This window comes from Marmota monax, unplaced genomic scaffold, assembly GCF_021218885.2.
Source record: "Marmota monax isolate L192 unplaced genomic scaffold, Marmota_monax_Labrador192_F-V1.1 WCK01_AAM20220418_F8-fsc00012, whole genome shotgun sequence".
Classification (NCBI taxonomy): Eukaryota; Metazoa; Chordata; class Mammalia; order Rodentia; family Sciuridae; genus Marmota; species Marmota monax.
Window position 1 is genome coordinate 35,534,719 of NW_026695227.1, and position 18,570 is coordinate 35,553,288.

At 33.9% G+C, this 18,570-nt stretch overlaps 1 protein-coding gene across 1 annotated transcript; it reads left to right on the forward strand.

Moving 5' to 3' along the window:
• Positions 1-1,439: 1,439 nt before the first annotated feature.
• LOC124087395 (olfactory receptor 9S13-like) lies at positions 1,440-4,505 on the forward strand. The gene is made up of 2 exons (XM_046436285.1): positions 1,440-1,444; positions 3,539-4,505. Exons 1-2 carry the CDS (start codon positions 1,440-1,442, stop codon positions 4,503-4,505), a joined length of 972 nt encoding a protein of 323 aa, XP_046292241.1.
• The last annotated feature ends 14,065 nt before the right edge of the window (positions 4,506-18,570 follow it).

An 18,570-nucleotide genomic window follows, 5' to 3' on the forward strand; every position in this document is an offset into this window, starting at 1 on the left:
ATGGAACAACCTTTTAAACATGGGTAGAAAGAAGATCAAACAAAAATGCTCTATCTGGGAAAAGTGCGCTTTAGAATTGAAGGCAAAATAAAGAACTTTTCTGGAAAGAAAAGCTAAGAGAATGCATTATGCCAAATTTATGCTGTAAGAAATGCTGATGGGTTTTCTTACTTTGGCTAAAAGCAAATGTTATCAGAATAAAATAGGATCTCTAAGGATATTTTGAAAAGCACTGAAATTTTTTAAAAATATGAATAAATTTTTAAGATTCTCTCATTTTTTGAAATGCTTATGATTGTTTAATGACCAAACTGTAAAATTGTGCTTTGGAGTTTATAATTTATCTATATATACATATTGCAATTGTAGCTTAAAGACAGTGGCAATATGAATAATGCACCTATAAGGTTGTAAAGTTTCTATTGTCAACATGAAATTATGTACTACTAACACAAATAGTCTGAAAGTATATATTTAGTCCTACAGTAACCATTAAAAAACAATAGAAGTAGTGGTATCAAAAATTTAATAGTTTATTAAACAGAATTCTAAAAACTAATGAGTATTGAATGTTTCCAAATTGAGATGGTAACATTTTTTTGGTCATTGATTCATATATAGGAGATGCAGAATGGTTTTAGGATGCCATTACTATGAACTAGTTGTATTATTCATTTTTCTTTTGCAGCAGAATTTTTAAAAAGTCACTCGTCAAAAAAATTTGTACAATATCATGTTATCATATGAATGAGTGAACATGATAAGAATTAAGAAACACTGGATCTGTAAATATTTGAGGAATCTTCCAGTAATAAAAATAATCTATTTATGTTTTATTGAATTATACAGAAATAATCTACTTTCTTGCTCTGTTTGTTCCACTAAAGCCCAGTATTTGTAATAAAATTTTTCATAATCTGCATCTTCTCATTGTATATTGTTGTAAAGCAATATTCTGCTATTACAAAATATTTTATAGTGTTTTAACATGTCTACTACAAGAGACAAATTAAACTTATTCTGTTATTAGTGTGGAGCCAATACAACAAAAATATCAAAATTCTATGAAATCACACAATTTTATAGTGGAAAGGCTTGAAAAAATTTACGTCGATTTATTTTTTCCCCAAAATGCTATTTGCATAATCTTTGTGTATTCTGCTGTAGCAGCAAACTATTTTCTTATTCATTTTTTACTCCATATTCTTTATTGGTGCACAGTAATTATACATAATGGTGGGATTTATTATTATATATGTATACATGCAAACAATATGACTTGATCAACATGGTTCCCTAGCATTTTCCCTTTTCCTCCTGTGGTCCCTTCCCCTGATACCTTTCTTCTACTCTGCTGATCTCCCTTCAATTTTCATGAGCACTTGTTCATTTCCTATTGGCTATGGTTGCTTTTGCACTACAAATGCAGTTGAGGAGGTATGACGTTAGGGTATTTCTTTCTCTTTGACTCTGCCCTTTGGAGTGTTTTCTCTCTCTCTCTCTCTCTTTTTTTTTATCATTTGGTGGGAAAACCCTACTGTGATTCTCACAATTATGAGGATTCTAGACTTTTTCAATAACGCTTGTGTGTCTTGAATCACAGTTGGTGGTAAGACTGTCTGCTCTTTCTAGCTATGTTACTTTCCCCATTTTTTATTTCACTGCTTCTGTTGACTGTTATTTATGCTCTCTATTAGTTTTCCTTAATACCAGCATGATAGATTTACAATACATGTATGAAATGAGTCACTAAAAGTAAGGATTATAATCCATCAAGTTTCAATATACTTTGGTATAAATTTTGAAAATAGAAGAATCAAATTTCTCATCCAATTGTGCTTGCTTTATGATTTTATTCTGTAAGGAGGTTAATTCTCATGTTCTCCAGAGAGCCCTTATAACTTTCCAAAGGTCTGATAAGTTTGCTAGTTAATAATTTTTCTCTCTTTTTTTCTTCTTTCTGCATTATGGAACAAAATATCTTACTGAGGAGAGAGAACTTTAATCCCTAGTGATTATTTTGTGGAGGGATTGCCCACTACTGTTTTTCCCTCCCCATGAGGGAATATCTCTCAGGATTCTTTTAATGTTTATTTGTTAGTTTAATCAATGACAAAGTGCAGTAAACTTAAACACAATAATAAGAGATAAGCCACGATTTTTGCTAGTATTTTTTTATATTAGCAAGTTTGAGTCATGTTCTGAACAGTGAAGAAATGCAATCTGTTGCAGAAAAACTTCCTACTAAACAAAGGTTTGCTTCTTTCTTTTCATGTTTTTGTTTGTGAATATACTTAATTTCACATAAATGTAGTATTTCAAGGTAGAAATAGTATTTCATTCTTGAAAATATGTCATATTTAATTTGCTTATTGTTCCTACCCTTTCTTTAAATGAGGAATAGAGAAGGGAAGCTTTACATTTCTTAATTTTTTTCATTACTTCTACCAAAACCACTATCTTCTTAATGTGAGCTATGAATTTAGGGAAAACATGCAGTTCTGTGGTTAATATGCCCTGCCAGAGGTAATTTTAACTTTTCTTCTCTCTTCTAAAATTCATTGGTCATATTGATAACATTTACTTATTTTCAAGAATGCAGACTACTGGATTTAGATGAAAAATCCAATCTACCTTAAAATCATGTCAACTTTACTGAAACCACAGCAATAATGCAGTAAAAAATTACAAGTTACATTTTATAAGTTTACTATTTAGCCTATTCATTACAATCGTGGTTTATATAAGCATACTTATAAGTTTATACAATTACAAAAAACATTTTCATATTGAATTTATTGTCAGTTTCCCTTTCCACTTCATGATAGATTATTGAATAGTAAACTGCTATGCTGCTTAATCTTAGTATAACACTAAGTCACTTAAATATGTTTTTCATATCTCAGTTTATGCATTTGTAAAATTAGAATTAAAATATTTTTCCTTCTGTATCCCTCCACTGTATTTTAAGGATATTTTATAGTAATAGTAGTAAATATCCTAAATATAATGGAAGCTTGTTTAAATATACCTTTTTTCCTTTTGTACTTTTCATTTGTGGAATCTTAGGTTGTCCTGTGTGTTCTACATCCACGTGCAAAAGATTGCATTTGTAATTAACTTTCTTCTAAAAAGAAAGAGGTCTGCTCAAGTTTTAAAAATTTTCCACTTGTATCCCTATATTCAAAAAGAGTAAAGAAGGAAGAAAGGTTAAAGACAAGAAAGGAAAGAGAGAAGAGGGGAAGGGAAAGAGGAAAGAAAACGAAAGTAGGATTTTCTTGTGTTTTGGAAATACAAGTAAAACCCACAGTTTTTAGCAGTGTTGTACAACTAAGATTTATGTCACCATTATTTTCAGGTCAGTGTATTTGGAAAGGTTTACCAAAGTAAACTCTTCAGTAAGACTACTTTCAATAGTAATATAATTTTTATGTTCATTGGCGTTTTATGAAATATTGGGAACAATATGATAAAGCAACTTTCTTCCATGTGTTACCATTTTTGATCACTCATTTCTTTCAATTTCACATCCCTCCAGTTCTGTTCATATCTCAGTTTTGAAGGATGAGCTGAGTAGGAACTCCTCCGAGGTGACTGAATTCATTCTGTTGGGATTCAAAACCCCTCCAGAGCTACAGATCCTCTTATTTCTCGTGTTCTTGGTGATCTATGTGGTCATCGTGGTGGGAAATGTCAGCATGATAGCGGTCATTAAGATGGACTCCAGACTTCAAACGCCTATGTATTTCTTTCTTAGAAACCTGTCCTATTTAGATGTCTGTTATTCCACAGTCATTGCTCCCAAAACTTTAGCAAACATCTTGAACAATGAGAAGAAAATTTCATACAATAGCTGCGCAGCCCAATTTTTCTTTTTTGCCTTGTTTGTCACAACTGAAGGTTTCCTTCTGGCTGTGATGGCATTTGACCGCTTCTCCGCCATATGCTCCCCTCTCCTATACCCTGTGCACATGTCCCAGAAAGTCTGTGTTCAGTTGGTAAGTGGATCCTACATCTGCGGATGCATCAACTCCATGATACAAACAGGTTTCACTTTCAGTTTGCGTTTCTGTCAAGAGAACAGACTGGACCACTTTTTCTGTGATGTCCCAGCCCTGATCAAGATCTCATGCGTTGACACCTTTGTGAATCAGATTGTGCTGTTCGTGCTCTCTGCTGTCATCATCATCACCACCACCACTGTCATCCTGGTTTCCTATGGGTACATCCTCTCCACTGTCCTCAAGATCCCCTCGACCCAGGGAAGGCATAAGACCTTCTCCACCTGTGGCTCCCATATTGCAGTGGTGAGTTTATTCTATGGATCTGTGTTCTTCATGTACGCCCAGCCCGGGGCCATCTCCTCACCACAGCAAAACAAGATTGTAGCTGTATTCTACACTCTCATAATACCAATGCTAAACCCTCTAATATACAGTCTGAGAAACAGAGATGTGAAAGATGCTATGAAAAGAATATTATGTGGGACATGGTCTTCTCTGTGATATTTGGGAAACCATTGTATATTGGACAAAAGTTGTTTTCCAGTGATTCTAGTTACTCTAGGTTTTGTAAAATGGCAATATGTCAAAGGCATTTTTATATAGAAACAAATGCCATTTTCTAAGTTTGATAAAATAATATTTCTAATAATATAGGTTCATGACATTATTTTATTTACCTCAATTACATAAAAGCTTTTACATTCTAATTTTATGATGTGCTAATATATTTTCATTTTAATTTTAAGAAGTAAATATTAGAGTTGTCACTATATAAACATTAACATAATAGTCAATCTCTGTGTGTTATTCTTTATCTTTTTTTACAAGATGAAGCACATTGTGTTGATGATAAATGGAAAGTGAAAGATATTATGTAGAATATTTTTGAGTTAAAGGGTTAATATTTCTCAAAAATCCAGACTTTATTCAAAAATACATTCTGGGGACTCTCATTCAGAGAGTTACCATGTCTCTAAAAAAGCTATCATTCAGGAAGTCTTTCTTCATATAGAAATTGTGACAATAACATTATGTAAGGTTTTATTTTCCTCTAATATAAATTATTGCATCATATAATAATGAAAGCTGATACATGAAGACAACAGATTTTTTTTTTTAATTTTTAAAATTTGGGGTACCAGGGATCGAATTCAGGGTCACTAGGCCACTGAGCCACATCCCCAACCCTGTTTTGTATTTTATTTAGAGATAGGGTCTCACTGAGTTGCTTAGCACCTCATTTTTGCTGAGGATGGCTTTGAACTTTTGATCCGCCTGCCTTAGACCCCTGAGAAACTGGGATTACAGGTGTGTGCCACGGTGCCTGACCCATAGATTGTATTTATTACCATTTTTGAATGAGGAAATTGAGGTCTCAGGAGCTTACAAAGCTTGGTGGGGTTAAACTCAACACCAGTATGGCTCCAGTATTATCCAAATTTATTATGTACATTACAATGCCTATTGAATAGTGTAAAATTGCAATTGTATATTCTAGCAATAGTTGTTCTTGAATGGAGGTATAGGGCCAGTCTTGAAGCATAATAAATTTGATCCTTTTTCTGTCATTTTTGGTATAGATATTCTGTTTATATTTTCTTTGTAACATTTTAAATAATTTTGGTATGGAGCACTATAACATTGTATGTAATTTTACTTATTGTCCTGGCAATATTTATTACATATACCTATCCCATCAAAATCAAAATTTTTAATATTATTAAAGTTTTCATATATGTTTTAATTAATAGAAAAAGTTTTTTTAATTACATGATCTAGATAGAGGCACTAACTCAAGTTTCCCCCCCATCATTAGCTAGTTTTTCTAAAACAAAGAGAAGAAAAGATTTTTGCCCTATTTTTTCTGCTTTTATTTATTTTTTCTTTAAAGATGTATGAACACTAAATAATAACCAAGGCACTTAATTGAGTCAGGTGTATGGGTGGAGTAAGTCACTTGCTTTAAAAATATACTCTGGGTGGCATGTCACTGTTCTGGCGGGACAGAAAATTTGTTTTTTAAATTTCTTTTCCTCTAAATGTGGGTTTTAACCAATCCCATTGTGGCAGGATTTAAAATTCTTCTTAATTGGTATGAATGATTGGATTTAGGTAGAAGAGGAAAGCTTGGACTCCCAAGACTTCATGAGTTCCCTAAATACTCTAGTTCAACTTGACACTTAACTCCAGCTAATTAAAATGAAGTGATATCATATTTTCAAATTTTATTGTTATCTCAGGAAAATACATTTCAAAAACAATTCATAATAGGATGGACTGTCAGGCTAAAGCAGCATCAAGAAATTACTGGTCTTCTTAGTAAATAGGGCCTAATTTATAACAAAATTCCTAATATATCCTAATTGTCCTTTTTTCAGTTTATGAAATTTATTGTTGTGATCATATAGTCTATATTTGTACAAACTAGATCCTAGTTTGAGTTGCTTGTGTTATTGATTTGCTTGTATTATATATATATATATATATGTATATATATAATATGCATATAATGTACAATACATGTATATAATATATATAAATGTATAATATAATATATGTATATAATATATATAATGTGTATGTATTTATATATAGTATGTATACCTATATATTTATTTAAAATTGACACATAATAATAGTATATATTTATAGTGTACAGTGTGATAATATGATAATATGTAAATGGTCAAGTCAGGATTAGCGTTTTTCTCTTTTTAGACAATGTCATTTCTTTGGGTTGGGAAGCTTTCAACACTTCCTTTCTGAATCATTATAAAATATATGTGGCATCATTGTGCACTAGAGTCACCCTACTCTGAAGTACACTAGAATATTTTATTTCTGCTATCAAACTATATTTTGGTACTTATTAATGGATACCTCAGTTGTCTTCATATCTTGGCTACTCTAAGAGTGCTACAGTAAACATGGGAGTGCAGATATTTCTTTGAGATGCTGATTTCATTTTTTTAGATATATACCCAGAAGAGCATCTGAATTATATGTATTATATGTATTTTTAGTTTTATGTGGAAATTCTCAGCATTTTCCTTGATGACTATATTAATTTGCATTCTCACTGAAAATGCAGAAGAGTTTCCTCTTGCTCTACCTCTTTACCTGCACTTGTTATTTTTTATATTTTGGATTATGGCTGTTTCAACTGGATGGTCATCTTTATGCTGCTATCATGTATTTGTTGGAATGGGATTTAGTGACTGAAAGAGCTACATCTTTTTAAAAAATTTCTTAGTTAATATTACTAGGTTTTATTAATGTCATAGAGTTTCTATATTTAAGAGGTGAAATTTTTAGCAAACATCTTTCTACAGATTTTAAATATTTGTTGCTATTAAATGTCTTTATTAGCTCATATTTTCTTAAAAAATTAATAGTGCATTACTAGTTTCTATTTTCTAATGAATAATCATAGGACACAGAAAACATTAAAAATTACTATATATTTATCTTGCATATGTTTAATAAACTTTAATTCTATCTTGAGGGTTTTAAAATTAAATATCAGATTTAAAGCCTATTAGGTAAACGATCAGTTTTTGAAGACTTTTTTTTTTAATCAGCACTTTCTGAAAGAATTGATATAAATTAAAAATACTTTATATATATGCCAGGTACTGTATGAAGTGCATATATATTTCCTTAATCTTCAAATCATACTTATAGTAAAGGCAACATTATATATATATATATATAAAGTGTGTGATTTAAATATTTCACAAGTTTATTAATTATTTCTTAGAAAAACTTAATCATGTGCTGAATTTCACATTGCCAGTAACAAAAAGGGCCAGGACTGACAAGAATACAGAACTTTCCTACTTTAAAGTCACACAGATAAAAATTATGTGGCAGTAGCTCATGAAACTTTATCCTCTCTGTGGATTGTAAAAGGAGTTATTATCTCAAATGTATTTAGAATTTTATTAAAATCTCCCTAACTTTATTAATGTTTTGCTTTCTTGATGTGTCACAAGCTGAATGTGCTAAAGTAATATTTGTGGATTTTTGGTCATCTTTGGTATAATAATTCTTTGCTTCACTATATTATTTAATATATATAATTTACTTATGTATTGTATTACTATACATGCATTTCTTTGTTACTATAAGTGCATTAGACTTTATTGAATATCAATATGATACTTATGATAATTTAAAATATTATATTGTATATTTTATTAAAACTTTGATATTTAATTTTTAATATGATATTTTATATCTGTACCTGTTTCAAACTCAACTCTTCTGCCCTCTGCCACTCCACACAACAGACATTTTATTCTTAAATGGAAGGCATTCATCTTGTTTAACTAATTCTAATGATATGTTGTTTTCTTCAACCTTCTACCCTTACTACCTTAGTTCTCTGCTCCTTTTTTTGTATGCTACTATTAAAATAATGATTACATTGCTTTCATCTTTGAGTGTTATAAGCCTAAATCATACACTTGTGTTCAAATATAGAAATTTATCCTTTGTTTGAATCTCTTTAAATCATTCCACTTATAATGCAGTTTTCTTAATTATTTTAACCACAGAAGACAGCCCATATAACTTTACCAATCATTAAATGTAATTTAGAAAACTCAAGAGGAAAAGGAAAATGTATTGAATTTATCCATTATCTATCTTATGCTTTAATTTTCAACTTTTTTTTTTGTACTGGGTATTGAACCCAGGGTTGTTCCACCACTGAGCTACATCATCAGCCCTTTTTATTTTTTTATATTGAGTTACCCAGACTGGCCTCAGAATTTGTGATCCTCCTACCTCAGCCTCACAAGTACCTGGGATTATAGGAGTGCACCATCACACCCAGTTTCATTTTTAGTTTTTTAATGTAACATCTTATAACTGTGACTTATAAATTGAGCTTTTCCTCTTTGGGCAGAAAGGGAATTTTCTCTAAAGAAGGATAATATATCTGTTAACATTCATTGTTATCTCCTCTAAATGAGAACAGTATATTATTTTCATTCATTGTTATAGTCTATAATTTTTGTTTACTTTTGTCAGTTTTAGTATTTTCTTTTTCTTTCTGTGTTCCTTTTATGTTGCTGTATGCTGTTACTGAGAAAATAATATTTTTTCATTGACTCAGTCTTTGAGAAATAAAAGCCCATATTCCATCACTTGTGTCTTTGTTTACCAATTAACAGCCACATTTTCACCTTTTAACTTTGAAGACTCAACATATGATCATAACTCATCTTTTATGAATAATAGGTGTTTTGAGTCTTGAAAAAATATGCTTTTAAGTTGTTCTTTTACTAATGAGTGATGTGAGCACATAATAATATTTTTTCTAGAAAATTTTATAATATCATTTAATAGATGAGAAATATGAAGTCATCAAAATTTTATAGCTACTTAAATATTTATGCTCCATATGTCCACGTATAGAAAAACATTACTTTAAATACTAAAGGTCAAATTACACTTAATAGAATTGTGCTTCCCTATGCTCTTCCATTCTTTCTATTGTGCTTTTTAAAAGTGTTGTATTTATTTATTTCTGTTTCTTGCAATAGCAGGTGAATGTCTCCTTAGTAAACACTATGTCTTATTTTCACTGGATATTTTTGGTTGTTAATAATCTCTTTCTGATTCAATTAAATTTTTTCTTTCCTGTAAACAGATTAACACTGGTGTGTGTGTGTGTGTGTGAGAGAGAGAGAGAGAGAGAGAGAGAGAGAGAGAGAGAGAGAGAGAATAAGAGAGAGAGAGAGAAAGACAGAGAGAGACAGATTATAAAATACGACCAGGTTAGAAAACAAATAGAACGTCTGGAAACTAAATTAAAGTTTAAGACTCAACATTAAAATTTTACAGTGTAACTTTTAGTTGAAAAATGAAATACAGGTGAAGTATAACTGAGGAAAGAATTAGAATCTTTACAAAAACCCAGCAAAAAGAGATAGAGAAATGACACAGGATTAAGGTCATGGACACTGGTGATGGTGTGAGAGAGTCTGCAGTAGGTCCACCTGATATCACAGAATCTAAGAAAGAGTGTAGGTGGATGAAATGCTCCCAAACAACACACAGTAAATAAATATATCTAGGAAGGTACCAGAGTTAAATGTACAGTACTAAAGACAAAAAGAAGCAGCCAGAAGGAAAGAAAAAAAAGGAAAATAAAAAAGATAAAAAGCAAAACAGATGGCTGAGTTCTCAAAGGAAACATATTTTCTTAGAAAACACTGATATGATAGCATTAATGCCCCAAGACAAAATAACTAAATGCCTAACATTGTACATGGGTGTGTGCGGCCTTGAGTATTAAGAAGTGCAAAAAAGAGTTGATTTCAAGTAAGTAAATAAATCCTGGGAAACTTTATGACCAACCATCCTTTTCCAATGCAATCCCAGGTACTTGGAGGGAGGGTTATAGTAAAAGGTAAATGTGAATGCAAGAATAAATGCTTTGTAAAAATGATAAAGTTATATATATATATATATATATATATATACACACACACACTCACATATAATATAAAATTGAATATACTGAATCATAAAGTGTTTCTTAAGTTTAGAAGATGGCGTTTGAAATGACATCATTCCCATTGGAAACATATAATATTCCAACTTGATTTACACCCTTGCCAAGAGCAAGTATCAATCATACTTTAAAAATTTTGTGCATAGTCATGATCATGATATTGAGTCACTTCATGGTAGACTTTTCATTTTTCTGATTTTATAGAGTGTTTTTTTCTGTATCTACTGAGATGATCTAATAGTATTTTATCCTTTCATAGTATTAGTGCAGTGAACTGTATTAGTAGATTTTTCAAGAAATAGTCCTGAGATTGTAATCAATTTTGTCATAATGTACTATGTTATTCAGATACTCACAAATGCAAATTCCCAATGTTTTAAAATGCTGCTTTAATATGACATGATAAAAATGATCCAAAATTATTACTTTCCTAAAAGAATCTTATTGTTATGAAGTGAACGGTGGGGTTTCAGATATACAGAACCGCTTGGGATTTCTGGGTCCCTAGAAGCAAACCTGCAGTTTTCTGCCATCTGGTGGCTGTTATTCACTGTAACCAAATCTAAGATGAAGATTGGATGCTGTGACAGAACACAAAACTTTACCACAAAGTGTGAATTCAGACGATTTCCAAGTTACTTGGCTTTCCATCCCCATCCCTTTGTCCTGAGCAAGGCAGTTTGGTTGAAAATTACAGGAATTGTGGGGGCCCTTCTCTACCTCCTTGTTTCCCAAAAAAGTTGTGCAGAATCGTCAGCCTTGTTTTTCTTTTCCTTGTTTTGCTTTTTTTTTTCTCACTAAAAATAAATCCTGTAAGATTTTACCCCCAGAAAAAGAATGAAGAGAAGATGGAAAATATTTGCCAATTATATTCTATGTGGATTATCCAGAGTTGGCACTTTCGCAGAGTTTTACTGAATTGCATTTGGGATTGTGCCCACATTCATCATCAACACAGAATGTTATTTGATTTCCTCATTCTAACCATGACACATTTTGGATTCAAGCTAAAACATTAAAACATAACGACTTTCTACTCCTTTTTATTCTGAAGAGGAGATTGTAGAACGTGGAAACTATCCCCTCTTTGAGGGCTGGAACTGAGAAGAGATGTCATCTGGACAAGTTTATTGAGGGAAGAGTGTTGACTATTGATTCAATTGTGATTGGTTGACTGAAGTGGTGACCATCAAAATATTAACAGCTTGATCAGGAATTGATATTTACAAACATGTCAATAAACAAATCAGTATTATAAAATAGTGCTTTTTATGTTAATAAACTGCTTAATGAGTGATAAACATTTTAGCACAAATCATTTAACCAAATCATTTTAGGAGTTTCCCTGTAATCTACTAATTTTTACAAATTGTTGGGGATATTTTTGGATTGACTTGCTATCATCAAGTGCTGTCTGAGCCACAATTTGATGCAAAAGGACTGGCCTAGGCCAAACTGTTACAAAAGTTGTGCCATTAAGTTGAAAGTCATCACATGACGTGGTGTTTGAAAAACACTTTTTTTTTCCCCCCACAAAACTGTTCATAGTGCTGAATTTTCTCCAGGCTTCTGCTATATTAATCTCAGTATTTAACTTTATCTGGCTTCTTTAATGCTCTCTGATATGTTTCCATAACACCAATAATTATGTTATTCAATAAGTCACAAAATCATTTTTGCAATGGCAATTAGATGTTTTAAATTTATTAATCTTTGTTTACCTTCAATTAGAAAAAGTACACAAATATATCTTTGGCCAAATTTCTGTCTCCATTAGAAAAGTTCACTATATTTTAAAAATTCTTATCTAATTTTTCTCTATATACTTTGCTTTTCTTCAAAATCTGCTTAATTTTTATCATATCATCAAGTTATCAAATATAATTTTTGTTTATATTAGTAATTTTAATTTATTATTTGTAAAATTACTATGTATTTTCTCCTTTTGCAATGAAAGTCTACTATCAGAGTACTTCAGAGAAATGGAATAATTAGGATATACAAATAGGAAGAGATTTATTATGTAGAATTGTCTTATTTAAATCAGTGAGGTTGTCTTGAAAATATTTATTATTAAAACTAGTTTTTTAGGGCTGGGGCTGTAGCTCAGTGGCAGAACACTTGCCTAGTATGTGTGAGGCACTGGGTTCAATCCTCAGCACCACATAAAAATAAACAAATAAAATGAAGGCATTCTGTCCATACACAACAACAACAACAACAACAACAAAAATTAAAAAAGAAAAAAAGCTAGGATTTTAGCATGAACTATAAATATTTTAGTTATTTTTTTTAAATTAGTGAAATTCACAGAAACTAGTTACTTAAATTTTAAGATAAAAAGCTTAGGCTTTTAATAATAATTGAAGTCATTCTATGATTTTTATATTTAAAAAAATTTCTCTTTTTAGTAGATAAACATTTTAATTAATTTGGAATATAGCTGGGTTAAAATATTTCACAACACTATTATTTTCATCACATTAATTTCTATTTTAGTATTTACTGTCTAAACTATATAATTAAGATGACAGATTTGCTATTTTCATCTATATTAATGCATTTTAATAAAATATTTTTTATTTTTTAGATTAGCATTTTTTTTGACAAATGGAGAGATGATTTATTGGAAAAAGAACTATCTGTTCAACAAGTAGTACTGGAACATTTGAACATCTCTATGCAAAAAAAAAAAAAAAAAATCCAGACACAGGCTTTATGTCTTTCACAAAATATAATTCAAAATAAATTTAAGAGCTAAATATAAAACACAAAAGTATAAGTCTTCTAGAAGAAAACAGGAGAAAATCTGTATGACCATGGGTATGTTGATGAGTTTTTATATTCAAAATCAAAAGCACGATCTGTGAATGAAAAATTGATAATTTAAATTTTATTGAAGTTACAAATGACTCCTCAAAGATACTGTAAAAAAATAATAAGATACGCCATAGACAAGGAGGAAATATTTGTAAATTCTGATAAAGGGCTTGTTACTCAGATATGTATGTCTATACCTATATAAAAATAAATGAGCTGATAATATGTATTTATAAAAAATATAATAATATGTTCCCTAACTTTAAAAAATTTGAATAATGTAAACATCATCACTTTTTCTTATACTCTAATTCTCATATTTTTCATCTTAACCCATACAAAATTTTTGTTTTTATTCAGTTATTTTAACATAGCCAATCTAGAACTATACTTCTGACTATTGTTGTTCTTCATACAATTAAAATCCTACTGTGATTCCCATATTGAGTGACTAAACTACTATACTTGCTGACACATTCTTGTTTGATATTAATTGACTCAAATTTTATAATCTGGAGCACATTAGTATTGTAATATATCTTAGAAATATTAACTTAATACTCAAATATGACATATGTTGGAAGCATATTCATTCTACTTCAGAAAAAAAATAAGTGTGAGAGCCTATAGAAAAGAGTCTTAAAGAGACCTTAATTTAAAAATAAAATATTTAATGGGACCACTGTTTGTTATCCTAAGTTATGTGACAATCAAGCTAGCTAGTAAGTAAGAATATATTGGTAGATGATGAATTAGCATTGAAAAAAAAGAGCTTGCACTCATGTTTCTAGAAATAATTTTACATTTGCTTATTACTTTAGGAAAGAATAATTAAATTAGCATTTTTAATTACTCTATTGAGTAAAACTTATTTATGAGATTTATTTTCCTGTTTTTACCCCTTGATGAAGATATAATTACTTTATCTCAAACATGGTATGTGTGCATATCTATATGTATACCTGTATCTTCAGATATCTATAGTTTATCATATGTCTATGTATGACATTTATATATGTACCATTATCTATAATACTGAATAGCTAAGTGTGTATTTCCAAATAATAAAGGCACTTTCTTGTCGCGACCCCTTGCCCGCAAGGAAGACGCAACTCGAGAATCTTCTTTCAACAGTTTATTCAGGCCCTGGATATTTCTTCTTCTCTCTCTCGGATGCCCCTCCCAGCCTTAATAAAGCATCCCAAGCCCCAATGCAAAGCTGCCGCGTGGAGCTTTCTCACAGGGTGATGTAAAATCATGTGCCAACTTTCCTAGATAAGGAGTTGTTTGTCACAGACCACAGCGGAGCCAGCGTCATCTTGTAATGGCGACCATAATCTGCAGAAACGGCAGAAGCGGCTCACCACAGTTCCCCCTTTCTGTTTTCTTAAAACAATACAGGCGAGAGTAGAGGTCCTATCCCACTGTGCAGAAGTGGCTGCATAGTATGGCTCAGTCCCAAGGAGGGCCCTTCCCCAGATCTGAGGCCATATCAGCCGACGCCTTTTTTCGTGGGGCGGGGCGTGGACGCGTCTAACCCGCATGCAATAGGACATGCTCTCCTTGAGGTCCTCGTCAAGGATCACTCAAGTGCAGTGCCTTGCCTCGCATCCTGTATCGTGACGATGGTGGACGAAGGGGGATAGCTGAGGCTGAACTGTGGCTGTTTATAACGACAAACAAGTTGACAGCACCCTGAAAGAAAGGCACGGACTTTAAGGTGATAGAAAAGCACTAGTGTGGAAACCCATCTGCGTGCAATGGCAGTAAGACCGGCAGAGTGCAAGGGCTTTCCAACACTAAGAGAATAACAAGGAAAGTCATGTCGATCCCAGTGCAATGTTATAATAACTTGGGGTGTAACGACCATGACAAAGGTTTACTGCTTAAGATGCGCAAGCCAGACTTGAGGCGAGTTGCCATTTTCTAAAGCTGCAAGAGCTTGTATGATCATAGCCTTTTCTTGTGCATGGCGAGTTTTAAGGTGACAGAGAAGCCACAAACAAAGCACAACACTGAAGCAACACACTGCACCAAAAATGCCTACTCCCACCCATTCTTTGAAGAAGGAAAAAGCAGAAGATATCCAATCGGTGAATTGACCCAAAGTCACTGGTTCGACACGGGTACTATTCAAAACAGCAATTTGAGTTAGTTGAGACTGGATCAAGTTTTCTGCTGCCATGGACCAATTTCCGGCCAAATATTCGCCAATGATGCGGGAGGCATTCCTGGAATCATTAAATCTGACAGAGGTTATGCATAAATGTGCACGTTGGTCAACACAACCCAAAAGCACCAAGTCGGCCAATTCTTCTACCTGAGCTTGGAGTAAATCTATTCTTTGGTTGGCAGCTAAAATCCCTGACAAAATATGTTGATTAATTGAATTTTGGGACTCAAGTATGGTAGAAGTTTGTTGAACAACTTGATTAATGGTGGCAGCAGTTTGTACTTGACTGGCCATGGCCACTCCGGCCGTAACCGCTGCAGCAGCAGACACTGCCACAGCTGTCACTATAGCTGCCGTAATTCCAAAATCCCTGCGGACTCTAAGTAGCTCAACAATGGGGAATTTATCTGGGTCCGCAGTGACTGGGATTGGGACAAAGGTTGGAATTTTCATAACCACTGCTACAGTCCAAGAACCATTCCAACACTCAGATAAGAGACAGGTAACACTAGAACAATCCAGCATCCCCGACGAGGTGTCATTAGCCAAAAGGAGCAAGAATGGGGAATGGACGCAGACCATCGCAGGGGGCAATGTGGCATTATATAGCAAAGAGTTGAACGAAACAGATGTAAGTCTATTACCCCGTTCACTCTCCCTAACAGTGCCAGAAACATTAGCCAGCCAACTTCTGACTCCCAGCAATTGAGCCAATGCAGAAATATCAGCTGAAGCCCCCTTCTCATTGGAAATCAGCCATTGAAACCAGGACCAACCTACTCCTGTAGAGGAGTTGGCACTATGGTTAAAGTTATAAACATACCTCTTAAGAGAGGGGGAAAAGGAGAAACCCTTAGCAACTTGAAGTCTCTCCCAAGAATGATCCTGACAAGGCGTAAATGTTGGGGGGAAACCAAGATTAGGGGTACAGTAAGGAGAGGCCTTGAAATGAGTGGCATTGTAAGTACTATTAGAAGAAGGAGGCACTGGGATTAGTACCTTGGAGATCATAGCCAAGGTAGTTATGTTTAAAGCAGAGCTATTTACAGGGGTCCCTGAACCTGATTGCTTCCCTGAAACTACTTGGCTCAGTACGGCATTAATAATACTCCCTGAGACCTGATTGGACCGCAATGGGTCCTCCCAGTTAGTCAAATTTTTGGTCTTAAGGCTAATGCAATTAGCGTTTCCAAGGCTGAAACAGAAAACTCCTGTGAGATTAACCTGAGATTGATTAAAAATGCTCTCCACGTCCCCTCTAGGAGAGGCACAGGGAGCAGACATCTCACATGAGGTAGAGAAAAGAGTGGGGAGGACACTAGAACTACCATGAACCGGCATCGGCATTGGCCAAGCCCGTGCCACTGCCCACCACTGCATTGGTGTCGTCTGTGCCATCGGCACCAGCACCAGAACCAGAGCACGTAGCAGAGTGAAGATCCTCATCACAGGGTTGCTGTGGTATCTCTTGTTGCTGGTCGGTTGATGTCAAGACTCTTCTTGTCAGACGTTCAGGGACCCACAACGGCTCCGTGCGATCCTGGGGAAAAACACATACAGATCCTCATGCCCACGTCAGCACGGGGTCGGGGCCGTTCCATTGGCCCGTAAGAACATCCTTCCACTTAACATAGCCAATCACAGAGGGCTGAGGGGACACATGTCTATCGGCCACAGAGTGACCATGAATATCCAAATTCAAAAAAATTAATGGTAAAGAGAGCTAAGGACAGGCGTTCTTTAGGAGTGTGTTCAGCTCCTATTCCCCCTTTTTGTTTTTGTAAAGTTTCCTTTAAGGTGCGATGAGCACGCTCAACAATGCCTTGTCCTTGAGGATTGTAAGGCAGACCATGAGTAAGTTGCACTCCCATGGTAGAACAAAAGGATGTAAATTGTCTGCCAGTATAAGCAGGTCCATTATCAGTCTTAAGGGATGCAGGAGCACCCCATGCTGCCCATGCTTCTAGGCAATGAGTAATAACATTACGTGCCTTCTCTCCCGACAAAGCAGAGGCATGAATAACTCCAGAGCACGTATCAACAGAAACATGTACATACTTGAGGTTACCAAAGTCAGGTATGTGCGTCACATCCATTTGCCAGACAACCAATGGCTTCAATCCCCGTGGGTTTACTCCATAAGTAGGGGGATGAAGAAATGTGACACAATGGGGACATTGTAATACTATCTGATGAGCATCCGCTCTTGAAATGGAAAAACGCCTGCGCAGTGTTAAAGCATTAACATGGAAATTCTGGTGAAATAATTTAGCCCCCTCTAAGGAGGAAGCCAAGCATATCAACTGGCCTCTAGTGGCTGAGTCTGCACAGGCATTACCCTGTGATAACGGACCAGGAAGAGAGGTGTGAGCCCGTATGTGCATTGGATAAAAAGGAGCAGTGCGGCTACAGATAAGTTGTTGAAGCTGATTAAAGTAAGCAGATACATTATGGGCATTACTAATAGCTCCCACGGCCTCCAGGACTTTGAGTGCTTGTACCACATAAATGGAGTCCGAGATAAGATTAAAAGGAAAAGAACATTGTTTAAAAACCTCAATAACAATTTGCAGTTCAACCCATTGTGGATTACCAGGAGCAAATTGATGCTGAACAGGGGGAGAATCATTAATTACATAAGCTCCCATTCCAGACTTGGAACCATCAGTGAAAATATTAACAGCCCCCGGAATTGGATTGGGTGAAGTTACCTTAGGGAAAATGATGGGATGTTTTTTAACAAAATGGAGTAATGGATGGGAAGGGTAATGATTATCAATATCCCCTTGAAATGAGCAACATAGAATAGCCCAGTTGTCTAGAGTAGCACACAAAACATTAAGCTGAGCCTTAGTATAGGGTATAATAAGAGAAGAAGGTGATTGTCCAAAAAATTGAATGCTTTGGTGGATCCCTTTAAGTGCTAACGCTGCAACAGCATCAGGATAGTATTCTAAAGATTTTCCTGGGGATATATGTGGGTGGATCCATAGTAAAGGCCCATCTTGCCACAGTACTCCAGTAGGCTGCCGCATAGTGGCAAGCAC